The 25,573-nt window shown below is 47.7% G+C and overlaps 3 protein-coding genes across 5 annotated transcripts in view; 2 read left to right on the top strand and 1 right to left on the bottom strand.

Annotated features, from left to right (window-relative positions):
- Positions 1-1,335: 1,335 nt before the first annotated feature.
- Positions 1,336-15,262, bottom strand: Tacc3 (transforming acidic coiled-coil containing protein 3). The gene is made up of 15 exons (XM_031340976.1): positions 14,925-15,262; positions 11,752-11,914; positions 11,483-11,625; positions 9,448-9,529; positions 8,227-8,944; positions 6,649-6,701; positions 6,238-6,341; positions 5,333-5,420; positions 5,152-5,253; positions 4,672-4,748; positions 4,549-4,592; positions 3,784-3,944; positions 1,924-2,030; positions 1,712-1,820; positions 1,336-1,526 (listed from the first exon to the last, which is right to left on the bottom strand). The coding sequence occupies exons 2-15, from the start codon at positions 11,911-11,913 to the stop codon at positions 1,461-1,463; spliced, it is 2,016 nt and encodes a 671-aa protein (XP_031196836.1). The 5' UTR covers position 11,914; positions 14,925-15,262; the 3' UTR covers positions 1,336-1,460.
- A 34-nt stretch (positions 15,263-15,296) lies between these two features.
- Positions 15,297-20,644, top strand: Tmem129 (transmembrane protein 129). Of its 3 annotated transcripts, XM_031340978.1 has the most exons (5): positions 15,297-15,429; positions 15,722-16,023; positions 17,869-18,343; positions 18,774-18,933; positions 19,031-20,644. In XM_031340978.1, the coding sequence occupies exons 2-5, from the start codon at positions 15,819-15,821 to the stop codon at positions 19,277-19,279; spliced, it is 1,089 nt and encodes a 362-aa protein (XP_031196838.1). In that variant the 5' UTR covers positions 15,297-15,429; positions 15,722-15,818; the 3' UTR covers positions 19,280-20,644. The 3 variants fall into 3 exon arrangements, with proteins under 3 accessions (XP_031196838.1, XP_031196837.1, XP_031196839.1); XM_031340977.1 differs by lacking the exon at positions 15,297-15,429 and having other exon boundaries at positions 15,669-16,023; XM_031340979.1 differs by lacking the exons at positions 15,297-15,429; positions 15,722-16,023 and adding an exon at positions 16,054-16,498.
- A 638-nt stretch (positions 20,645-21,282) lies between these two features.
- Positions 21,283-25,573, top strand: part of Slbp (stem-loop binding protein) — a 12,408-nt gene continuing 8,117 nt past the window's right edge. The window contains exons 1-3 of the mRNA XM_031341516.1: positions 21,283-21,661; positions 21,781-21,897; positions 24,520-24,624. Of these exons, the coding sequence (XP_031197376.1) occupies positions 21,603-21,661; positions 21,781-21,897; positions 24,520-24,624 (281 nt within the window). The 5' untranslated portion in view covers positions 21,283-21,602. The remainder of the gene's footprint in view (positions 21,662-21,780; positions 21,898-24,519; positions 24,625-25,573) is intronic.

Here is a 25,573-nt window from a genome sequence, read left to right as displayed (position 1 = left end):
GCCATCAGCTTGGGCAACTGTCCCTATATGCTGTGCTCTAGGCCCTGCAGGACTTTGTTCCACCCAGAGATGCTGTTTCTGGGGGGCTGACTAGGTCACAGTGAATTTAGGACCAGCTCTGCGGAGCTCCTGCACCTGTCCAGGACCCTCACCACAGTGTCCCCAACCCCACTCTTGTTCTACAGGAAACATACAGGGTAGCTTACAATGGGGTCTTTCTTCTGAGGCGCTAATCTTGATTGCAGTTTGACTTGAGACAGTCTACTTAACCTCAGTTTAAAACAGAGCTTTTTATGAAGTGTCTGTTCTGGTGTGTACAATGGTCCACAGCTGCCCTTCATTATCTGCAGGGTGGTGGAAAGCTGGAAACCAGTGGTAACAGCAGCTGCAGTCTTGAGAGACAGCACTTCCTTCTCATAGAAGTCCATTTGGGCTCCTTGCTTCATGGAGTCTCCACTGTTTGCCTTAGCAGCCACAGATGTAGATACCTCTAAATCTTTGTGGTACTCCAGTACCTGGAATACAGGCTGTCAGGTCAGCACCAAATTCATCAAGCCCTGGCGACTTGGCATTTGGTTTTAAGTGGAAACTTATCTATCTGACTTTTGATGTATACAGTCTGAAGTATCAGGGATAGGGTGCCTCTCTCCCAAACTATGTGGCTGACTAGATGGCTGAATTGGGTAGGACTTGAACATATTATCTCCTATCTGCTCATTCCCTAGCCGGTAGAGATCAGGCTCATAAGGGGCTCTCATAGCCAGAGAGACAGGATAACTGAAAGGTCTAGTGGAAATGACTTTCCTTAGCCTCAGGCCAGTGCTGGGCTTTGCACAGACAGTTCTCCTAGGAGATAACTTTCAACCTTAGAGGGAAGCTCCTTAAGATACAGGATGTTCTAAAGGAAAGCAAGACATTCCACTCTATAGGGAACCTTCTTAAGCTCAGTAAATAAACAACTCAATAGGTTCAGGAAGTCTCTGAAACTAACCAAATTTTCTGGACCCTGCTCCCTTCACAAGTTTATATAATAGCAGTTCTCAACCTGTGGGTCTCAACTCCCTTTTGGGGGTTGAATGACTCTTTCACAGGGGTCACCTAAGACTACCAGAAAAACACAGGTATAAACAGCAAATTTATAGTTATGAAATAGCAATGAAAATTTTGTGGCTGAGGGTCAATACAGCATGAGGAACTGTATTAAAGGGTCACACAGCATTAGGAAGCTGAGAACCACTATTTTATAAGGATTGCAGAGAGATGATTTCAAACAAGCTGAACTACTTGGAAAAAGAGGCAAGTGAGCTTGTTATAAACAACAAGACCTGTGTTGACTTTGGGTTTCAAATTAAACTTTAGTCTTTTCAAAGTAATTTAGAAATGAATAGAGGTTAAATAAACCACACTTAAGAGAGAAATGGGCAGACAGACAGGAGAGGGCTGGTGACAGTTGGCTATGGTCAGATCTTCTCCATCTTAGAGATAAGGTCGTCACAGATCCTGGTCAGCTCATCGTTTTCTTTAGTCTGAAAAGGAGAAAAGAGGAGGCTGGTTTCTGTAGAGTTTCAGAGGGAGTGGCAAGTGGAGAGGAAGACCCTACCCATCTCAGGTAGAAAAGGAGACTAGAAAGGACAGGCTAGCCCTGGGCTTCTTGAAAGATAACATCCAGGCCACCCGCTCCTGAGCAGGCCTTGGGGTCTCTGTGTCCTACCTTCTGCTCCACAGTCTTCTCCAGTGAGTGGATCTGCATCTGTGCCTTCCTCAGGCTTGCCTGCAAAGCCAGGCCCTTGCTGTGTATTTGGGTGATCTCCTCATTTGCCCTGGAGGGGCAGAAACAGAGACAAAGGCTAGGCTTGGCCCAGCAACAAGCTAGCCAGCCCTCCCAGGATGATAGTCTCTCCCAGGATGGTATCTGGTACTCACAGCTTGAGCTTTTGTTCTGCATGGGCCTTCAGCGCCTGGTACCTCAAGCCTTCTTTTCCAATCTTCTCTATGTATTCCTCAACACACTTCTTCAGTGACTCTTCATTCTAGAGAGTGAACAAATAGAAACATTAAAAGTATACTGTTCCATCAAAGCTAGAGTCCTGTCCAGGCTTGGCATATGGGATTCCCAGGTCAGGTGCAAACTGTAGACACTTAAGGCCCCGGGGACATTAATGATACAGAACTTGGCATTTTCACTTTAGAAAAGGCCTTTCTTTTGAACTGCCCTGACTGGCCTCAATGGGAGAGGATGCCCCTAATCCTGTAGAAACTTGATACCCCAGGGAAGGAGGATGCTGGTGGGGGTCTGAGTAGGTGGGTGAGCACCTTCTCAGAAACAAAGGGCAGGGGAAATGAGGTGAAGAACTAGGGGAGGGGGAGACTGGGAAGGGAGGCAACATTTGCAATGTAAATTAAAAAAAAAAAAGCCTCTTGAGCTGGGTGTGGTTATGCATTCCTTTGATCCCCATACTCAAGAGGCAGAGGCGGGCAGATCTGTGAGTTTGAGGCCAGTCTGGTCTATGAAGTGAGCTCTAGAACAGCCAGAGCTGTTACACAAAGAAACCCTGTCTTGAAAAACCAAAGCAGTCTATCCCAGCTCTTGGACCTGGGCCCAATCCTCAGACCTTACTACCAGGCATCAGTTCTTACTTGAGTGCAAACAAGGCTAGTACTACTACAGACTGGCTGGTGGTAGCACAGTCCTGAGGGACTTGCTCCCCACAGCATTCTCTGGGTCTCTCAGACCCACAGTGAAGAGTTGACTACTGAGGGTCATACAGCAGGATACACTAGAGCTCAGTAGCTGCTTTCTGAAATAACTTCTGTTTTCTCCAGTAGACACCATGGGGAAAGTACAGTTTCGTCCACTTTCCTCTTTCTTACAAGATATTCCTAAATCCACTGCCAGTTGTCCCCCAAATTCCCAAACTTCATCACCCAAGAATACCAATCTCGCCAGGCAGTGGTGGTGCATGCCTTTAATCCCAGTACTTGGGAGGCAGAGGCAAGTGGATTTCTAAGTTTGAGACCAGCCTGGTCTACATAGTGAGTTCCAGGACAGCCAGGGCTATACAGAGAAACCTTGTCTCAAAAAAACAAAACAAACAAACAAAAGTATCAATCTCTGTGTGGTGGTTTGAATATGCTTGGTTCAGGAAGTGGCACTATTAGGAGGCATGACTTTGTTGGAGGAAGTGTGTCACTGTGGCGGTGGGCTTAGAGACTTTCTTCCTAGCCATGTGGGAGATAAACTCTTGGCTGCCTTCCAATCAAGATGTAGAACTCTTGTCGCCTCCAGAACCATGACTGCCTAGATACTGCCTTGATGATAATGGACTGAACATCTGAACCTGTAAGCCAGCACCAATTAAATATAGTCTTTAAAAGTTGCCTTGGTCATGGTGTCTCTTCACAGTAATGGAAACCCCAACTATGACACTCTGCCAAGGTTTTTTTTTTTCTCCCCTCTATTCTTCCTTTGGGGAGACAGGGAGTTTGAAAAGTTAATGTGATTGAGCTAAGGGCCTCATGCATGCCAGACATACTACCAATGAGCGGGGAAACCCCCAGTCTCTTCTGCTGAGGCTCGTAAAGACTCTAAAACCTATGTCTCACAGACTGGCTGGGCTCTTCCACCAGAATCTACTGGGTACAACTTGTCTTGTTGATAGGGTATTACATGGCCTGGTGCAGGAAATGTACAGTCAAGAACCCAGGTATATATAACACAGCTCATGGCACCACTGGTATGGACTATGCCCTCTAAAGCAAAGACCAAAAGAGGATGCAACACACCTTCTGGTAGCCTTCAATCACTTCCTTCTGTTTTTCAAACCGCTTGAAAAGGTCAGAGAAGGACTTTTCCATGGAGTTCAGGTCTGCATTAAGTTGGTCTCTCTCTTTTAAAACCTTTTGGATTTTGTCTTCGGCTAGTTCCTTCTGTTTCTCAGCCTCCTCTTAAAAAAAAAAAGTTAAGCACCCGGGATTAAGAAGTAACCACTCCACTGGATGACAGAGACAGCAGTATAAAACAAAGAGTGAGGTAGAGCAGCAGGAAAGAGATGGGCAGCGAGAAACAGCAGGCATGGACACTATTAAGTGCCCCATAACACAAGTCTCATGGCCTCACTTCAGGTTCTCTGGGATGTAACATAGGCCCTATGTTACATAGCTGCTTTTTCCATGTCAGATTTATAAGGAAAGACCCAACTGTGAGGGCTTAGATTAACGCCAGTACACGTGGTTTATGGGTCTTGAGAAAAGAGAACAGGAATACCTATCAGAGCCACTGCTGGATAGAGACTCCTCAGGGACACCTGTGTTTCCACGCTGATACTTGCAATTAATTATCTCTGGGGAGGGGAAGGCAGGATAGGTTAAGGTGTGACAGTTGCACAGCATCTGTTTTGGCCACCAGCTGTTCAGTGAATGTCAGTCACATGCACACCTCACTTCATTAAACCTTTATAGCTTCAGAGGCTCTAGAGCATGGGTTAGGAGAAGAAATAACCAGTATGTTGTTACCGCAAACACATGGAGAAAGATGCAGCTGACACTCACCCATTGACTTGTACACAATCTTCTCAAACCCATCAACGATCTTCCTATAGGAGGAGAGAAGATGAGCATCAGTGGCTTGTGATATGAGCAGACCTAGGTCAGCACTGGTGCCTGTACTCTTACCCCATCTCCAAATACTTTGCGTTGAGGTCCTCATACTTGCTTTTCAGCTCCAAGTTCTCCTGCTTCATCACATTCACCTACAAAAACCACAGGCTTGTGTCAGCAGGTGGACCACAGCCTGTGGGGTACCTTCCCCACTAGGAAGGTTTCATTCATATCCAGAGTCTCTGGAGATACATTACTGAGTTATGGTAACTCCAGTATGAAGCCAAGCGGGGATGCTTGCCATGCTCACGAGGGGAACCTGCTGTGGTAAAACCCAGCAGGCACTTGGGAGTATCTCTTAATGTATTAACTTACATTACCCACAAGGGGGCTCCCCAAACCCACCCCAGTTGGCTGTATAAAAGCAAGTACCACAGGCCCAAGTTCAGAGTGAGGGCCCTCAGAACTGTCCAGGTTCATTGATCTGAGACAGAGAAGGATGCAGGAAATGCCCGTAGACAGTCTGTGTTTTACAGAGCAGCTATCAGGTCTCACCACTGCATCCAGGTCTTTCTGGCTGTATTTCAGCACATCCACAATAGGCTCAACAGGAAGGAGACCTCTAGGCTCAAGGACACATAGGGGTGGGGCTGATACCTGTGTGATAAAACATAGGCTCTCAAGATCTCATCTCTGTGGATCACAAAAATTGCACCAAAGATACCTAAGTACTTACAGAAACATCCAGACCTCCCAAGAAATCTAAGTCAACAAGCTTGGCTTCTATCAGATTTCCAGAGCCAGACTCCTCTGTATCCTGTGTACTGAAACCAAACAGGCAGCAAGATCACTTTATGCTCTGAGTATTGAGTAAGGCATAAAAGTCAGTAGTGTTGTCTTAACAAGCTTTGTGTTCGGGTCTTAGTCTAAAAACAAATACAAAACAAAACAAACAAAAGACTAGGAGTTGAGAATAGAGAACTAGGTCTGGCAGTTACTGCCTCAAGTCCCCCTTCTCCCACCTGCCCACTGTCCCTAGGAGGCATGTCTGATGCTTCCCTTGCTCATAGCAAGCTGTGTAGGCAGTGCAGATACATTCCTGTGGTGTCCTCAGAGTCTACAAGGTGAATATCTAGTTAGATGGGGCAAATCTTTTCTTCCCTGGGTTCAAGGGTCTTGAGTTAGATTTAGCACATAATTCTCAGTATTGTTTGACTGTATTTTCTTCTAAAGTAGGGTTTTCCCCCAAATGTCAGATTTGAAGGCCCCGTGGTTTCTGTCACAATTCGGATCTGCTGTTATAATACAAGTTGTTATAGATGGTTCATGAAGGAACTGGCATTACTGTGGAACTAGAATTCCACTCATAAAAACAGGCTGTCTGACCTGGCCCAGTTCAGTACCCCTACTGTGCAGTCATTTCTTGTGTGGCCCATGGGAAGAGAGCATGGCAGAGCTCCTTACAAACATGGACTACCTGGTATGTGAGACTGGCTCTAGGCTCAATGTCCTGTTTGTCTGTCACCATCACCCATTCTAGTTGAGATATTAGCCTTTTTCCAGAAGTTTCAGATCGGTACACTTAGTTAACAGTCACTAGATCCCTTGGCTTATGCTAATAGCTTCAAAGGAGGGACATACCTATTTGTCACTGGGGCCACTGCCATTAGCCGCAAAGGGCTCTCTTTCAGAAGGGGGTCAAATTTCAAGTACAAAGACTGCTTCCTCCAGGCTGACTCCTTAAACTGAGAGTTGGAGAAATGGGACAAGGAAAATTAGCAGGATTCATCATTGCTTTAACAGATACATTCCCAGAAGCCAGGATGATCTTGTTGAACAAAGTGATCTGGGGAGACCACAACACACCTCGATAGGACCAGGATTATCTGGGAGTGAGGGGGGGACCCTGCTGCAAGACAAAGGCTCACACACTCAGACTTGACCAGACCTGATACAGGAAGTATAGGATGCTCCAGGAACCAAGGACAGATGGCCTGGGCTGACTGGATTACACATTTCAGTTGAGGCTGTTATAAAGGGCTAATTACCTACCGAGGAAGTTCCAAACTGTTCCAGATAATCCACTTCAGCACCAGTACCTAGAACTGAAACAAAGAATAGTATTAGCCATTCACCTCAAATACTGTACTGTAGGCCTCAAGGGCTGCATGAAGTGGGATCACTGTTCTTTGAAATTGTTTCCAGCACCCAACTAGCAGCTTCCTTGCTTCTGTGAAGAAAGCCCTAGGCGAGCCTCCAGTTTTACACAGGGAGAAAAAGGACTTTCTTTCTCTTTCTGTATTCAGTAAAGACACTTAAAAATTCTACCCAAGGTTGACTGGATGTGAAGATGTGAAACTCATGGATAAGACCCAACTTTTTCTTTCTGGGGACTGGCTTTCTAGTCCAGGTTGGCCTTGAACTCTCTACATAGTTCAAGAGAACCCTGAAATAAATTTTTTTTTGAGACACAGTTTCTCTGTGTAGCCCTGGCTGTCCTGGAACTCACTTTGTAGACCAACTAGGCTGGGTTTGAACTCAGAGATGCACCTGCCTCTGCCTCTTAAGTGTTGGGATTAAAGGTATGTGCCACAATAACCTGGCTTCTCCTTTTTTCCTTTTTTTGAGACAGGGTGTCTCTGTGTGGCCTTGGCTGTCCTCAAACTCTCTATAGACCAGACTGGCCTTGAACTCAGAGATCTGCCTGCCTCTGCTGAAATTAAAGCCTGTCACCACTGTCAGGGTGGTCATGGTGTTTCATCCTAGCAATAGTAACCCTAAGATAATAATACCCCATTCTCCCACCCCTACCTCTAGAGACAGGGTTTCTCTGCGTTGACAACCCCGGCTGTCTTGGAATTGGCTTTGTAGACCAGGCTGGTCCCTAACTCACAGAGATCCTCCTGCCTCTGCCTATCCAGTGCTGGGATTAAAGGTGTATGCCTCCAAGTATGGCTGGAAGCAAAAGTTTGTATGTGAATTAGTCAGGGAACAGCCTGTGGAATAACTACCTGGAACCTGCAGGTACATAAGTATCCACAGGGACTTTCAGAGAAACTTATGGTGACACCTTGGGGCCACATTGTAGGCATAATGTTATTGTAATCTGTGTAAAGATTATACTTGTATTATTCAAATGCTGATTTCTTTGCCCCCTATATCTGGTTGCAATCCAGACAGGCATTGTAATGCTTATTTTAAATTATTTCCTGACTGAATTTTGTGTAAATATTGCTCCCCACTTACTCTCAGACTTGTCAATAAAAGCTGATCAGCCAGTGACTGAGCAGAAGAGAGAATAGGGCTGGACTTGCAAGCCCAGGGTTTGGGGAGGGGGAGGGAGAGAGAGAGGGAGGGAGGGAGAGAGAGAAGAGGGAAAATTAGATTCCACAGGAGAAAGAGAGACATCATGGGAACACATCTGAGCAGAGAGAGCAAGACCAATACTAAAATGCAAGTATTTTGGCTGGGAAGTAGCCAGATTAGTTTAGAGTAATGGATTAATAACTGCTTAGCTACTATACTATAAAGCTTATAAAATATATCTTACAGTTTCTGTTTCATTTATTTGGGAGCTAGCTGGGACAGAGAAAAGATTATCACTTTTAAAAATGCATTTACACCACATACCTTCTGTTGGATCTCTGAAGCTCTCTTCCTTTGGGTCCAAGACAGGTTCTAGTCCCTGATGGGAAGGTTCTGGCACTGGCTCAGTAGGAGGGGTCACCAGCTCACTGTTCAAGATAGGCTCTGGTCCTTGTTGGGAAGGCTCCAGCACTGGCTCAGTAGGAGAGGTCACCAGCTCACTGTTCAAGATAGGCTCTGGTCCTTGTTGGGAAGGCTCCAGCACTGGCTCAGTAGGAGGAGCCAACAGCTCACTGTTCAAGATAGGCTCTGGTCCTTGTTGGGAAGGCTCCAGCACTGGCTCAGTAGGAGGGGTCACCAGCTCACTGTTCAAGATAGGCTCTGGTCCTTGTTGGGAAGGCTCCAGCACTGGCTCAATAGGAGGGGTCACCAGCTCACTGTTCAAGACAGACTCTGGTCCCTGATGGGAAGGCTCCAGCACTGGCTCAATAGGAGAGGTCACCAGCTCACTGTTCAAGATAGGCTCTGGTCCCTGATGGGAAGGCTCCAGAACTGGCTCAATAGGAGGGGCCAACAGCTCACTGTCCAAGAAAAACTCTGGTCTCTGATGAGAAGATTCCAGCACTGGCTCAAGCTTACCATCCAAGATATGCTCTGGTTCCTGATGGGAAGGCTCCAGAACTGGCTCAATAGGAGGGGCCAACAGCTCACTGTCCAGAAAACTTGTGAAAGCTGAAAGGCTTGAGGAATTCAAGATTCCCTCCTAGAGGGAAAGTCAGCATTACGTGAGGTTCTGGGTGAGGGAGAGCCCCACCCACTCTCTCCTTACAATATACCCAGATAGGGAGGCAGCTCTAGGGGATGGGCAGTAGTGTTGTATCCCACCCTGTTTCTAGAAGACAGCTGGTGGCCTCTTCTACCATGTTATTTTTCTGAGATGAGGTCTCACTTTGAAGCCCTGGAACTCACCATGTAGACTGGGCTAGAATTCAGAATCTGCCTGCCTCTGTGCTCCAAGTGCTAGGATTAAAAGTATGCACCACTGCTGAGCAGTGGTGGCACACACCTTTAACCCCAGCACTTGAGAGTCAGAGGCAGGTGGATTTCTGAGTTCAAGGCCAGCCTGGTCTACAGAGTGAATTCCAGAACAGCTAGGGCTATACAGAGAAACCCTGTCTCAATCCCCCACCTCCCCAAAAAACCCCAAAACTTTTCTATATAGTATATAATAATGTTGACAGCACCTACCCATGCACACACACATACCTGTGACTCGCCTTCTGCTCTTAGGATCGTGGCTGCCATCTGAGCCACAGGTGTATCACCCACTGGGGCTAACGGCAACTGGCTGGAGAGACAGAATTGTCAGAGCTGGGTCTTTCCCATGTTCCCTGCTCTGGCATTGAGCTATTATTTACCTCCCTCTTATGCTGATTCACTTGAAAAACTGCTCATGCTGAAAAGTACATGAAAATTATGAGGTTGTTTCTCTGGAGGTAACAAAGAGTATCTGGCTGCTGGAATGCTAGCACCTAGTTTCAGGTCACAGCTGCTTCTTGGAGTACCTAAGGACAGTGGCTTGCTGTGGTACCAACCAGTTTTCACATGATTGATATGTGTTTTGTTTTGTTTTTTTAAAGTGATGCTCTTACTACATGGAGAAATCTGGCTTCAAATTCTTTTTTGTTTGTTTTTGAGACAGGGTTTCTCTGTGCAGCCCTGGCTGTCCTGGAACTCACTCTGTAGACCAGGCTGGCCTTGAACTCAGAAATCCACCTGCCTCTGCCTCCCAAGTGCTGGGATCAAAGGCGTGCGCCACCATTGCCTGGCTGGCTTCAATCTCTTGATCTGACTTCCTCAGCCACAGTGCTGGGATTACTGGGGAACTACCTGCACTGATTTTATTGTTAGTTAATCTGCACATATGCTGTGAGAACTCTGGAGCATCCCTCCCATGGTCTTGGGACAGGGACTCTGAAGCTGTACCTCTTTTGGACTACCCTGAGACCTGTTTGCCCTGAAGGAAAGTAGTATGCTGGCTACATAAACAAGTGGCATTTAGGCCCCAGATCACACACACATTAAGAAGGTGCTCCTGAGATGACAATGTATCCCTTTCCTACTTACTGGCTTGGAGAGTTCTCCACATCTGCAGGCCCAGCTCTCTGCTGCTCAACCACAGCAAGGCCAAACTGGGTTCTTGGGACTTTGGTGTACATTTGTATGCAGATATGTGGGTGCACATGCACACAGTACATGCATGATGTCTGACCACTGTGTATGTGTGCATGTAAATGTATGTAAGAAGCCAGAAGTCAACGCTTGCTATATCTTGCTCAACCATTCTTTACTTTTTATCTTAGAGCTCATGGAGTTGGCTAGAAAGCTTGAAAAGAGTCTATCTCCACCTAACTAGGGCTGGAATTTGATGTGCACACTGCTTGCTTTTTGAATCTAGATACTGAGGACTGAACTCAAGTCCTCATGTTCATATAGCCAACAGTACTAAGGGAGCCATCTCCCAAGCCCCGATTAATCAATTGTATGGTAATTTCTCTGTTTATGAGTCTCTCTGCTCTTTCCAAGTTTTGAGCACAGGAAGCCAAATGCTAATTTTAAGCAGAAAGGAGAGATGAGCAGAACTCAATAGGTGATTACCTATTATTCTGGAAATAAGGTCTAATTATTCCATCAAGTTATAGAAATAAAGAATAGATGGTAGGTGTTGTGGGTTACCCTGGTGCTGTTTGTATTCTGATGTTAATTCTGCTTCCTCAGGAGGGGCTCCCCCCCTCCCCACAAGCAGTCCACCACGTATTCAGGGGAGCTCTCCCCATTTTAACTGGTCAATAAAGGCTAGAGACTGGAGGTTTGAGAGTGGGGACAGGTAGAGAGAGAGAAGAAGATGAGAGGGGAAGGAGAGAGGACGCAGAAGAGGAGGAAGAAGCAGCCATGATGGATCAGGAGGAACTGCAAGTAACAAGGGGTCTTATAGCTGGGGAATAAGTTTGAATAGTGTTAGATCTGCCCAATTTAGGCTTATAGCTTATAATAACTGGACTGTGTGTTTTTTATATGGGCTTACTGGGGTTAGGTAGGGACACAGCAAAAGAGTAAAGGATGGAATTAAAACTGTCCAACTAGCTGATGATTAACTGTCAACTAACAACTGTGCCAGATACTGCACTTAAGGTCAGTGATCAAGAGAAAAAGAAAGTCTAGATATGACAGGACTGGAGGCTTTTGCAACAACCCTCAGAGAGAACAGAATTGAAGAACAATGAAAGGCATCAACACTTACTTCTTTTTCTGTAAGAAGACATAGCGGTCATTTTGTAACCCAATATTGTCATCCAGAGCAAAAGGAGCCTCTAGCTTGCTGGTCATATTAGGGCTTAAGATCTTGTGTGTCTGTGGATCCCGAAGAGGTGTCTGAAAAGTCACCTAGTGAAAGGTGAGGAGAGTACACATGCTTTAAGATACAAGCAAGCCAAAGTGCTGCAGTGCAAGGGTCTCAGAAAGCCAATCCCAGGGTACCTGCTGAGTACACACGTTACAGTCTGCACTTACCCTTGCGGCTTTAGCTTGGCTCTTGGGTTGTACATTTTCTTTCTGCGACAGACGAAGAACAGAGGATCTTCCGGTAGCTTCTGGTGGCGAAAACAGGAAGTCACGGCATTCTGAACTCTTTTCATTGGGCACATTTTCGTCATTTAATATATGCAGACTCATTCTGGGAAAACAATATGTTTTAGTCACAAGGAGGTTAATGATGCTGCGGCGAATGTACAGAATATTCTATTTCTGGACAGGTAGAGCTAATACCCTTTACAGGTATTTTCTTTTTTTGGTTTTTCAAGACAGAGTTTCTCTGTATAGCCCTGACTATCCTGGAACTCACTCTGTAGACCAGGCTGGCCTCGAACTCAGAAATCCACTTGCCTCTGCCTCCCAAGTGCTGGGATTAAAGGCATGCGCCACCATTGCCTGGCACAGGTATAGCTAATACTTCATGTAGGTGTCAATCTTCTCTCTCCCTCTCCCTCAGAGTCCCTTGTATTGCATCAAGGATATTGCTACTTCCTGAGTCAATTGATAAAAAGGTTCAGGTAGAGAAGGAAAGAGAACCAGGTGTTTAAGAATGACTCTCATTAATGTATTACCCTGTAAGGCAAGACCTAGGGGATATAATTTTGGTTTGAAGAGAACCAAAGAATCATGGTGGTAGTGGAGCATCAGCACTTGGGAGGCAGAGGCAGGGGAGCATGGATTCTTGGGGGTGAAACCTTGGGGGCTTTGGTTGAGGTAAGGAGAGGTACTGGGGAGGGAGGGCATCAAAAGAGAAGCTATTGCTGACTCTGCTGTAGGAGCCTTGAGGAAAGATGGGAGAGGGACATAACCAGAGATCCCCTTAGCAAAAAGAGAGGTACACTAGGCTGCTCAGCAAGGCACACAGGTCATGAGGTAAAGAGAAAAGAAATCAAAAGTAATGTTTAGGATTTTTGGCCAGAAAGCATGGGGAAATGCACTGGAATGGATGTGGAATTTACAAGCATAGGCCTCTGGGCTGTATAGCCTCAGAGGAAGTCTTTCAGGCAAGAAGGCAAAAGAACAGTTGGTTCAGCTTTTGTGTAGGATGGGATTTGGGGGTGGTGGTGGGGGGAGTGTTGGGTGTCTATGAAGGGAAGGTCAAAGGTTGACATGAGGTATTTTCTTCAATTGTTCGCCTCCTTATTAGATTGATGGAACCTGGAGCTCACTAATTCAGCAAGACTACCTGGCCAGTGAGCTCCAGGACCCTCCCTCCACTCAGCCTTCTCAGTGCTAGGATTACAGACAGGTGCAGCCACACCACACAATTTAGGTGGGTGCTTAGGATCTGAAATCTGTCAAGCATGTTACTGACTGAGCTATGTTCCCAGTTCCAGGGGGCAGTTCCTGGGGACAAAGCTTGACAAGCCAGGTTTGGGTTCTGATGTCTTCTTGGTGCAGGAGTGACTATGGGGTAGGGCAGGGAGCATATGGAAGTTTTGTTGCTGCTGCACCTGTCCTTCTGAGATCAAGTACGGGCTCAAAGCACCTATGGGAGATGATAAAGCTGAAGTTGACTGATGGTCTTCCGGGTGGAGTTTGGGGGTTGAAGGAGAAAGAAACATCTCCCACCTGAAACAGTGAGTTGGCAGGTGTGTACAATCAAGCGATCATGATTGGAAATATGCATTTCTGAATCATATTGTATAGGTATATGCCACGCACACTTTGCGTGAAGGCGGTATTTGAGGTGAAAACTTCAAGGAAAGTCAGTCTCCTGCCTCCGCATTGTCGCCTGGCACCCCAAACTCAGAGGTGGCCCAGATATGTCCTCGTACTAGTGTGCTAGGAACTCACCAAGATATCATTTTCTTACAGCTAGCAAGAGAAAATTCGGACATTGCTTTCTGACCTTCACCAATGTTTCCAACTATCCTAGTTTAATGTTTTAAGTACTAGAGAGTAATTGAAAGGTTTCTCTCACTCTAAGACATTAGCTGAAAGTGTTAGGTCAAGATTCTCCTCTGCCTGCCTCCAGCAAGAACCAGAGAATTAGCATAAGAATACCTCAACAGAGAGGGCTCCACCCCTCTTCCTCCTGCTTCACTTCTAGCTACCAGACCCTGCTGACCTTGGTGTGTGGGGGTCGTTTTGCCTATGTGACTTCAGTCTAGCACTAGGACTGGGAGAAGAAGGACTTGGACTCACATGTAGGACTAACATTAGAACTTAGATGGGCTAGGACTCAGATTCATGTATCTCTCGCAGTCCCCCGGGCCCAGGGCACTTGGGCCCGGGGGATGCAGCACCAGTTCAGAGGAGATAGCTGCTGTTTTAGACCCAGTATGTTTTAGATAGCCTCAGAGGTACCTCAACTGTTGAGCTGCCAGATTTTTCATTTCTCTTTTGCAATGATTGTAAAAGCCTCATGTTATTTTTAAAGAAATACACTCAGATTTTACACCACTCGTGTGTAGTCTGTTTGTCAAAGCCGAATCCCGTGCCCACCTGGCCAGAACCCATCGTCCCGCGGAATAAGGGACCCGCAAGAAACCCCAGTCCGTGGCAGGTATAGGCATGAGGTCAACCTGGTAGCTAGAGTTGAGAAAAAGGCCTTAGCCTGATAGAACTCTGTTCAGAGAAGGATGCTAAAGAGAAAGAAAACTTATCAAGACCACCTGGAGTTGGGAAAAAAGCGTTTCCAAGAGAAGCCATTTATTCTGAGGTTATGGCCAGGCTTTATGGAAGGAGGACTCAAGAGGCACAGATCCAGGAACAAGAAATATGGCCTGGGACAGTGGCTTCAGGAGGACAGTCGACAGACCTTTTCGCAGAAAAGATGGAGAAAAGGACTTGGGGCGAAGGATATCCTGACTCTAGAGACGCGAGTCTCCTACACGACACACTCGACCAGAACAGGACAGAACAGGAACCTGGCGCGGCCTCTTTGGAGGATATCCACTGGGTCAGACCGAGACCACGGGCAGGCCGGCCTGCGAAGCCCAGCCCAAGGGTTCCTGTCCTGCCTAGGAGGCTAGGCGCATCCCTTAGTTCAGAAAAGAGGAGGCTGGAGTGAGGGGTGAGTCCTCAACAAAAGGAGAGAGCGAAGCTGCGGAAGAAAGGAACTACAACTCAGCTTGTAGGAATCCAGTCCCGTGGGGCTGATCCTCACCCCGCGCCCGAGGGAAATAAGAAATCACCGTTTACCTTACCTGACTACGGCTGCTGATCCTTGGGCCCGCGCGGACGCCCACCGCAAGGGAGGAGCGCCGTACCTGCTTCGCGCTAAGAAAAACGAGCTGGAGAAACCGAGCCAAAGGAATCCCAACAAGATCTGCTCTCGCAGTCCGTGAACGACGTCCGCTAAGCCCGCCCCAGGTTCAAATACCGGGAGTTGACGTTCCGCAGCCAATCAGCGCGCAGCAGAAGAGTCCTGGCATAGCCGCCGGCGGCCAATAGCAGGCCATGCTGGTCCCGCCCTCCATGCGCAGGAAGTTCCGCTTCCGTGACTGAGGGCACAGTGGGAGCGTGGGGGCGTATGGGAACTGTCGTCTAGGATCGCAGGCCCAGTGAGCTTGTTGGCAGCCAGCGACTGTGCCATCCACCATGGCCCAGACAAGCTCACGGTCGGCCGCGATGCGGCTAGAGAGTTCGCCCTGGCTTGGCTTTTCTCAGCTGTTAAGTGAAACCAGCTGCGGTGTCTCCTCCGAACTGTTTGTAAGGGAGAAGTTGAACCCACACTGGGGTGTCTGGGCGGCTCACAACTTATGGGTCAGCGTAGGATTCCGAGAATTCATTCCCCATTCAGAATGCCGGGGGCGGCCTCACGAGACTCTGTCTCCCAGGGTGCTCTTTGGATCACCTGATAGCGAAATTGTCTTCCACAATGCCCCGCGGCAGCCCGAGGAAGGATTCGATTTCCTAGAGTGCTTTGCGGGTGCCTGGACGGGAGTTTCTCAGATTCCCAGGATGCCCTAACGAGTAGTTTGACTAGGACTCTGTTTCCCAGAGTGCCTCGCGGGCGGTCCGCCGGTGGCTGCGGCAATAAACGAAGTGTCCAGAACTGGACGCTCCTGCCTCTGCCCGGCCCGGTGAGTGGCGGCGGGATGGACAGCCCGGAGGTGACCTTCACGTTGGCCTACCTGGTCTTCGCAGTGTGCTTCGTGTTCACGCCCAACGAATTCTACTCGGCCGGGCTCACAGTGCAGAATCTGTTGTCGGGCTGGCTGGGCAGCGAGGACGCCGCCTTCGTGCCTTACCACCTTCGTCGCACTTCCGCCACATTACTGTGTCACTCATTGCTGCCGTTAGGTGAGCCTCCTGTGTGCGGGCCGGAGGTTGGTGCTTAACTGGGCGCTTGGAGACTCCAAGTGTGAGGAGGCTCCCCGCCAGAACCGGAGCAGAAGCCGGTCAAGAGCAGATGCAAGCAAGCGGGATCTCTGCAGCCCTGGCTGTGAGCTGAGCGCTCTAGGGCATCATATGCGGCTTCCCATTTGGGAGGCGGCGGTCCGGGTGCTGTCCTGCGGAGTGGTGCTCGGGTGGGGCTAAGCTCCAGTCTTTGACATCACTGCAGCTGGAGTGCGGAATCGTTCAGCCTGTTTGCACAGTGTTGGGCGATTTCTAGGAAAGAGCTCCTGTTGATTCATTACAACAGGGGTTGGAGGGCTCCCAGGGGAAGCCCTGTGGGTGTAAGGAGAGCAGGCAGAGATGAAGAAGTTCAAGATTGGGAATGTTAATGCAGAATCTTCTTTGCCGGGCTAGGTCTATGGCCCTCTCCAAGGCAATGGTATGTGGTGCATCAGGTGCTAGTGGGACCTTTGAGAGGCCCATCTGTTGGTTGTTTGGAGGAAAAGCTGGGGGAACTGCTGGGATATAGCAGTGATTGAAATCTGGGATCCAGATGAAGGAGACCTTTGGAGGATACAGGGACAGGGAAAGAGAGGTCTGGGAGAACACATGTCTGATGGCTTGGCATACTTGCGGCTCTGGACACAGAAATGATTGGTGTGAGGATGCAGCAGCCTAGGCTCCAGGGAGACGGGAGGCAGGTGTGGTAATAGAAACACTCAGACCTATTTTGAGAAGGAGGAGGGTGGAGGAGACTCCATTGGAGAACTGGGGATGGAGCTGGCATGGCCATGTAGTTTGGTTTTGGAACCTAGTATCCTGCAAGGCTGATAAAGTGGGTCTCTGAGGCAGGACTCCTGACCAAGGGCTGTCCAGTGGGTACTCCCATGCCTGAGCAAGGAACCCATAGCTAATAAGCACTAGGCACTCAGGAGGTCATATTGAGAGCAGGCAGACGGTAGAGGTGTCTCCTATTGATACACACACAACCATAACAAGTTATTTTAATGTAGTGAACTGGCTAAAAGTAAACATTTACTATTGTTTTTTTGCAGATTGGAGCCTGCTCAAACAGTACCTTACCATCTACAGATCATTTGATGTTCAAATTGTTCCTTGTTGGGTCAACAGGGCCCTCAGACTGGTTTTTTGGTTTTAGGTCTTGTTCTTGAAACACACCCTATCATTGGGCACTTGCTTACTTTCTTGTACAGTGTCCCAACTCTGATAGGCTATGTTGGATCTGCCTCCTCAGAGGAGGCAAAATTGAGATACCAAGACACAGCCCAAAAAACTATCTCCAGTAGGCCAATGGTCAGTTATGCAAAGTCATTGTTTCCTTTTGTTTTTCTAGCAATTTTTTGTTTTTCTTTGTGTAGCCATGGCTCTCCCAAAACTAGCTCAGTAGATGAAGTTGGCCTCAGATTCACCTGCCTCTGCCTCCTGAGTGCTAGGATTAAAAGTATGAGTCATCAGCAACCAGCAACTTTGATTTTTTTTTCCTACTTGGCTATGTCTGTTAAGTTATAGTAGTAAATTGAAAATATTTTCCTCTAATATGTGGTAGCATTGCTCTGGCTAAGGGCTGAGGCAAGCCAGCTATGGAGGTGCAGGAGTAAAAGCAATATGTCCTGGGAGCTAATCATGTACTAGGTAACCAAGACAAGACTCAGGGCTGGCAATAATAAGGAAATAGCTCTTCTCTTTCTCCAGCACAGGGATAGCATTGTGGTCTTCAAATGGATTACCTTGGGAGGAAGATAGCCCCCAGCAGCCAGTCCTTCCCCTGAGATGTCTTTTCTTCTGCAGGCTACTACATGGGCATGTGCTTTGCAGCCTCAGAAAAGCAGCTCTACTCCCCTGGTCAGGCCTCAGAAGTCTGGCAGCTCTTCCTTCTCCTGGCTGTGACCCTTCCCCTTGTGTCCTGTACCCTGATCTACTATTGGTCTTGGGATAGGTGGACACGACACCCACTGGCCCAGACCCTGGCCCTCTATGCCCTTCCACAGTCTGGTTGGCAGGCGGTTGCTTCTTCTATCAACACAGAGTTCCGACGGATTGACAAGTTTGCTTCAGGGGCACCTGGTGCCAGAGTGATTGTGACGGACACATGGGTAATGAAGGTGACCACATACCGTGTGCATGTGGCTCAGCAACAGGATGTTCACTTGACTGTGACAGAGTCTCGGCAGCATGATCTCTCACCAGACTCAAACCTACCGGTGCAGCTTCTTACCATACGTGTGGCAAGCACCAGCCCTGGTACCCAGCCCTTTGATATTCGGTAAGTACATGGTGGTCTTGGGTCATGCACCTCTCAGGAGGTGCTAAAGGGAAGGAGGACTGAGGCACTCTGGGGCCTATATGACATTTGGTCAGTTGACCCCTTTAGTGTCATCCTCCTTCAAGGTTCCTTTTGTCTTCTGCTTTCTTTTTGTTGCTCCTTCTGCTCTATCATTGAGCTGTCACTATACCTTCTTAGGATGGCCTAGGAATGGAGTTTGGTGACACTTTAGCTCCAGACTCTTCCTGTCCTCTCTGCTGGGGAATGAGTGACCAGTGAGCCTGTGGACTTTGCCTTCATGCCATCTTTAATGGCTACTTCACTGAGGTGGCTTGTTTTGCCTGGCCCTGCCTGCTTTTGGTTCTGAATGGCTTTACGTTGTGGTCCCAAAGGCAGATTGTCTCAGCTCATCAAGCCATGGTTCTTGCAGGCTGAACTCATCGGAATATGGCGAACTATGTGAGAAGCTCCATGCCCCAATCCGAAGTGCAGCCAATGTGGTCATCCGCCAGAGCCTGGGTGACCTCTTCCTAGAAACATTTGCTTCCCTTGTGGAGGTCAACCCAGCCTACTCAGTACCTAGCAACCAGGTGGGGGCTGGCGCAGGTGGGAGAGTGGGTAGGGTTCCTCCCAGGACCTCTTGTAGACTTTTCTGTAACCCCTTTTGTTTCAACGATCTCTCTGTAGGAGCTCGAGGCCTGTATAGGTTGCATGCAAACTCGGGCCAGTGTGAAGCTGGTGAAGACCTGCCAGGAGCCGGCGGTGGGCGACTGCCAGCAGTGTTACTGCCGACCCATGTGGTGTCTCACTTGCATGGGCAAGTGGTTTGCCAGCCGCCAGGATCCCCAGCGCCCTGACACATGGCTAGCTAGCCGTGTGCCCTGCCCCACTTGCCGTGCTCGCTTCTGCATCCTGGATGTGTGTTGTGTACGCTGAGCATCACAGTATGTTCATTGTCTCCACTAGCCACTTCTGGGGAGTGGCTAAAGCTCCTTGGCTTCGGGAAGAGGTTCTAGTTAAAGCACACACTTATTCTACAACCACTCTCTACCTTGAGTCTATGGTCAGTTGAAGAGTTTTAGAAGAAATTCTCGTGGAAATGCCCTATCCCTGGACCTTCAGCATCTTCTCTTCCTGTTTACCTCCAGGTGGGGCTGACATGCCACACAGAATGCTCCAAAGCCCCAAGACATTGGAGTTTGGCCCAAGAGCCTTTATTTGGCCTGTTTGCCTTAATTCTATTATAGAGTATACCTGTACCTCAGTTACAAACCTGACCTACATCTGTCCCAGGCTCTGTGGTGTTGGGTAGACACTGACAGTTGAGAGTGTCACCAGGGTGCCACTCTAGTGAGAAGTCCTCTTCTAAGGTATCCTGGTGGCTGTAGCTAGCCAAGGGACCACTTTTTTTTTCTTTTTCGTTTTTTTCGAGACAGGTTTTCTCTGTGTAGCCTTGGTTGGTCTTACTCTGTAGACCAGGCTGGCCTCAAACTCAGAAATCTGCCTGTTTCTGCCTCCCAAATGCTGGGACTAAAGGCGTGCGCCACCACTGTCCAGTAAGGGACCACTTCTTGGTGGGAAGGCCTGGGCAGCAACGTAGGGCCAGGACAGAGAGAGTACTCTCCTAAGTTACTCATGAGGGCTGCATATGCTTTAGAGAGTCACAATGCTTTTGGTGTCTTGTCTTGATTCTCTAGTCCAGGGGGGGCCAAGATCTCACACTCCTAACCCTAGGGAAGGGTTTTAGGGAGCCAAGGACCAGAGAGCCACAGCACTATCCAGAAGGAAACCCACCAGGAATGCAACACAGGCATTCATACATACAAGCACCCACAATTGCCAAGGCCTTCATAGGTGCTTGGATCAGGAGAGGATACCTCAGTGGTTAAGGTTCTGATGGACGGACTACTCACTTATCTATGGTACAGATGGGTTGGGGGGGGAAGAGGCTGCTCTTTATCCTCCATCTCTGACACAAGTGTAGCTGCTAGAGGGGGGACTTCTTCAACTTGTGATTTTGAAGCACCTGCATTTAGTTGTTGAAAGCAGTAGTGACAGACCAAGCTAGCCCTTTATCCAGTCAACCCAGCACCTCACCCCAGGGATTTGCTATCAGAGCAAACTCATTCTGTCCCTGAAGCATGACCAGGAGTCAGCCAGTTTCCAGAGCTGTCTGCCTAGCAGAGGCCAAGTGGTTTGAAGTTGTTTTATTTTTTAACCACAGAAGAGTTAATTTTATATAAGTAAATGTAAATGTAGCTAAATGACACAGTATTTAATAAAGTATTCCTTTTCAAGTGATGTACTTTATTTCGTTTAATCTGGTAGTAAAACCAAACTTTTGCAGTATTTTACATAGTGGTTGCAGGATGTTGGGAAAGTCAGATAAATATAGTCACAGATCAGAAAGCCAGTGTATTAGAAACCAGTGTCAGTGCTTAGTGCGTTCTGAAGGACAAGCCCTTAGATGGCTCCACTTAGTTAACCACCATCCCAGCCTCTCAGGCTGCTCTGGGCCAGATCCACTCTTAAGAGAGTCACGATTGCCCACATCTTTTACGACTAGGACAGGTGGGATCTGCAAGGGTCCGGCCTTCGTGCTGGTGACTCAAGTACCAGAGACCGGGCAGACGGCCTTACAGGGAAAAAGAGGCCACTAAGTTTGTTGGCTCGTACGGTTTTAAAACTATGGCTTTAAGCTAGAGGTGGGCGCTCCCGGGACATTACGTGTGGGTAGGAGGGGCCAGTTAAGATCTTGGACAGTCCCCTCGGTGTTCAGGCCCTCACCTTGACCACGCCTCCTCACTTTGAGTGGCAGTGGCGCGCAGAGCCCAATCTCCCGCCAATACCCCTCGGGCCCGCGAAGGGGCAACCAATCAGAGGCCCAGCAGCTACATCGCCGGCCTGTGGAAGGCCTCGGGGGGGTTGGGAGGTCGCCTGTTCCTTTTCTAATAAGTCGGGCTGCCCTAATTTTCCCGCCCTCTGGACGGCTGCATCAGGCGTGCTAGTTTAGCTACTGCCCGCCGTTCCGAGGCAGTTCCGAGAACCGGGTGCGCCGGGTGGGCGCGCGGGGCCGAGAAGGGCTCCCCTGCAGGCCTGCGTCTGGTGGTTTGGTCCGACGTCGCGCGCGCGCGGGAGTTGTTGAGGGGCGGGGCTGCCGCGCACTTAAGGGCGGTTGGGCTAGCCAAGCCCAGACCTCGTCCGCGCTCTCGACCAGTGAAGTGCTAGCTGCCGAGCTGCCCTGAGGACCTCTGCCGCCATGGCCTGCAGACCTAGAAGCCCACCCCGTTATGGGAGTCTCCGCGACGGCGGTGCGAGGTAAGCGCTCATGCGGTCTACGAATGTTGGGTTTCTAGCAGTCTGCGAGGTAAGGCTGGCTTCCTTGCACCGTCGGTGCTCCGGGGGCCCCGCCCACTGACCGCAGTCTGTGTCCTCAGCCCGCGGTCCCCGGCGAGATGGAGCCTCGGACGGAAGCGCAGAGCGGACGGAAGGGACCGGAAGCCCGAGGACTCGGAGGAAGGCGAGCTCCAGACCGCGGACCACCGACCTGAAAGGTGGGCCCCAACTTATTGGAAACGGGTTGGCCGCTCGGTGGGTCTGGAGGCGGGCCAAGGGGGACCCTCATCCCACCGCACTAGGTTTTTCCGAAGCCGCTGGACTAGATTAGGTTACTCCGGAGATTCTCTTCAGTTTTGCTCAGTGTTAGAAGCATTTTAGCAGCGACTGATAGGTGGCAGCAAAACTGGTTTTATCCGGAGTGGGTCAGCCTTTATATTTTTTACGCATGTCAATAACGTCAAGGACTACTACTTTGAGCCTCTTGTTAAAATGTTTCGACCTCCCAACCCGACAGAGAGAGAGAGAGGGAGAGTGTGTGTGTGTATGTGGGTTGGGGCAAGAAATTAGGTAACTGAGTGAAAGCAAGATACAAACCAAAATTGAAACCCTAGGTTATTCATACTTCTAGTTGTTCCTGGGTCCTTTCCATCTGATAAGCTTTTACCACAGTGTTTAGTTGTTTTTTTTTTTTTCCCTGAGGCATTGTGCAGAAGTCAGTTGAGGTCCCTTGGTAGCCTGATGGAGGTGGGCCAGCAAGTGAAATAGTAATCAGAGAGATCAGGAGTGTCTTAAGAGTAAGCTGATGATGTGGGCATCCTCAGGGATGTGCTCTCTTTGGGGGCTTTTGTGTACTGATTGATGAAGAGGAAAGTAATCTCAGAAATTTTGACCATACCTTCTTATGGGGTGTGTGGTTTGCTAGATGGCTGACTGGAAGGGAGGATAAGAACATGACTGCCAAGCCCAGTGAAGGGGCATGATGACTTAACTCAGTGACTTCTGAATACACAGGCAATGTTGATTGAGGATAGAAAAGCCAGCCTGATTCAAACCCTTGACCATTTATTTTGGTTAATGATAGTCATTCCCTGTGGTAGCAGCAGCAGAGGATGTGGAGATCTAATTTGGGAGGGAATCTTGTTAACCTTGGGGAAACTTTCAGGTGAAAATACGAAGTTACCAGCACATATTTGAAGACATTAGACTAGTTATGGAAGTATAGGGAAGGCCAGAGGCCAGCCCTAATGTGATTAGGAGTTAGAGGCAGGAGATTCAGAAGTTCAAGTTCTTTATTTGCTACATAATGAGTTTGAGAGTAAATTATCTTGTCTCAATAAAAACCTTATGGAGCTGAAGCTTTGAACCCTGTCATGGTCTCAGTTATCTGAAAATAAATGTTAGGGGCTTTTTTAAGACAGGGTTTCTCTGTGTGACCTTGGCAATCCTGGAACTCACTAGGTAGGCCAGGCTGGTCTTGAACTCAGGTCCACCTGCCTCCCAAGTGTTGGGATTAAAGTAAATGTATATGAGTGTTTTGTCTGATAGAAGCATACCACTCCTGGTGCCTGTGGAGATGAGAACATTGGAGCTCCTAAAACTGGATTTGAGTGATTGAGTTTCCATGTAGGTGCTAGGAACTGAACCCATGTCCTCTGTAAGAACAGTAAGCATTCTTAATTGCTGAGCCATCTCTCCAGTCCCACAAGTTAGATTCTTTTTTTTTTTTTTTTTTTTATTATAAATGAGTACATAGAAGAGGGTGTCAGATTTCATTATGGATGGTTGTGAGCCACCATGTGGTTGCTGGGATTTGAACTCATGACCTTTAGAAGAGCAGTCAGTGTTCTTACCTGCTGAGCCATCTCACCAGCCCACAAGTTAGATTCTTAAATTCTGTGGGTCTTGGTAGGTTGCCTCGTAGCCACCTCATCATGCCCATGATAGGAATGCTTCAGTGCATTGCAGCCCTAGTAGACCTGTAATTCATGATATAGGCCACCAGGCTGGCCTTGAACTCACAGAGATCTTCCTGCTTTTAAGTGCTGGGTTTACAGGAATGTGCATTATTATTACTCACCAAATTATCTTGTCTAAAGATTTCTTTGACAGGAACCTAAACTCTGATTATATTTAACATAAGTGTTGGGGTGTATATTTTAAAGGTAGACTAGTTCTTTTTAGGGCAGCCAAAGTTATGACTATCAGACTTGGTGGGGAATGTCTTTAATTCCAGCACTCCTTAGGGAGAGGCAAAAGGATCTCTGAGTTCAAGGCCAGTCTGATCTACATAGTAAGATAATACCTCAAAAACAAAAGAACTTTAGATCAACAAGATCCTTATTCTCATCCATTTCACACTGATTGAGGTGTGTCTTATATAGCGAGTCTTGTGCATCTAAAAGATAAGCCTCATCTGTTTTGTTGGATACTCCCTATGGGTTGGTCACAGTGTGTAACACTATGCATTTTTGTTGTCTGGAGTCTTCATTAAAAATCCTATAATTTGTTTTATAGCTAAATGAGCACACTGAAGCCAGATATAGTGGCTAACACCTATATTCCCAGCACTTAGGAGGTAGCTAAAGCATAAGAGTTCTCAAGACTATATGGTGAGACTTGTCTCAGAACATAAAGCCAAGTTCCATAGTAGGTCCTCTTTATGGTACTGACAGATCTAGCACTGATTCATAGTAGGCAGGTAGACTTTCTAGGCTTTGATATTAACTAAACACACCGGTTCTGACTCGGGGCCATGGCATATTCTTTCCTCAAAAAAAAAAGGGGGGGAAACTGAGACAGAGTACTTATGATTTAAATGCATTTTTATTTTATTGTAGCTTTACAACTCCTGAAGGCCATAAGCCCCGTTCTAGATGCTCAGACTGGGCAAGCGCAGTTGAAGAAGATGAAATGAGGACCAGAGTTAACAAAGAGATTGCAAGGTACACAATTTGTTGTGGCTGGACTTAGCTACTTTGTGGCTTCTCTCACCCTTTATCTCCCTCCCCCATTTCACCCTGTCACAAGATAGGAGAGATAAAAGGATAAAGGAGAAAGAGGGAGGATCCTTTTGAATCTAATTTTTTTCTTCTTTGCATACACTGCTAACAACCTCAACTAACCCTGAATGACCAATAACCATTCACCTTGCCCTGTGGTACTCTAGCATTTATAGACCCTCTGAAAAATTCCCAGAGTTCCAAATATCACACAATCGCAGAAACTATCTGCAGTTGTCAAAATCAAAACTGTGCTTCTGTTAGAGCATGAGGCAAATCATAGCTGCAGCAAAGCAGCCCGGGATCCATACCTGGTATTAAGACGAAAACAAAGCCTTCTAATATTTTTGTGATTTTTGTTTGTTTTTGTTTTTTTCTAGACAGTTTTTGTGTAGTCCTGACTGTCCTAGAACTCATCTGTAGACCAGACTGGCCTCAATTCAGCTGTCTGTCTCTGCCTCCCAAGTGCTCTAGCCACCACTTCTGGCTTCAGCTTATTTCTGTGTTTTTAAAGAAACCAAAATTCCAGAATTCTTATTAAACTTAGTAATATCTGTTTTTCAATTACTAACTATATTCATAGGATATCTTAGAATAATGGTTCTCAAAAATCTGTTCCCTAGAGATTGGTATTGCTCATTGGTAATGAGTTTGCCTAGCTTGATGAATCCCCGAGTTTATTGATCCCTCCACAACACAAAAAGGGAAAACTCTAGTCCTTAGGCCAGCATCAGAATCCCTTGAAAGCTTGTTAGAAATACATATTTGCAGGCTCTTTGAGCTACTGGATAGGGCCAGGTAGTTGTATAAAAAAAATCCCTTTAAGTGAGTGCTTCCTAGTTTGAGAACCCCGTCTTAGTGGTAATAGGACTGTGGATGGCGGGGGGGGGGG

The sequence above is a fragment of the Mastomys coucha genome, unplaced genomic scaffold (genome assembly GCF_008632895.1).
Source record: "Mastomys coucha isolate ucsf_1 unplaced genomic scaffold, UCSF_Mcou_1 pScaffold22, whole genome shotgun sequence".
Lineage (NCBI taxonomy): Eukaryota > Metazoa > Chordata > Mammalia > Rodentia > Muridae > Mastomys > Mastomys coucha.
This window is presented reverse-complemented; position numbering and strand designations above follow the sequence as displayed.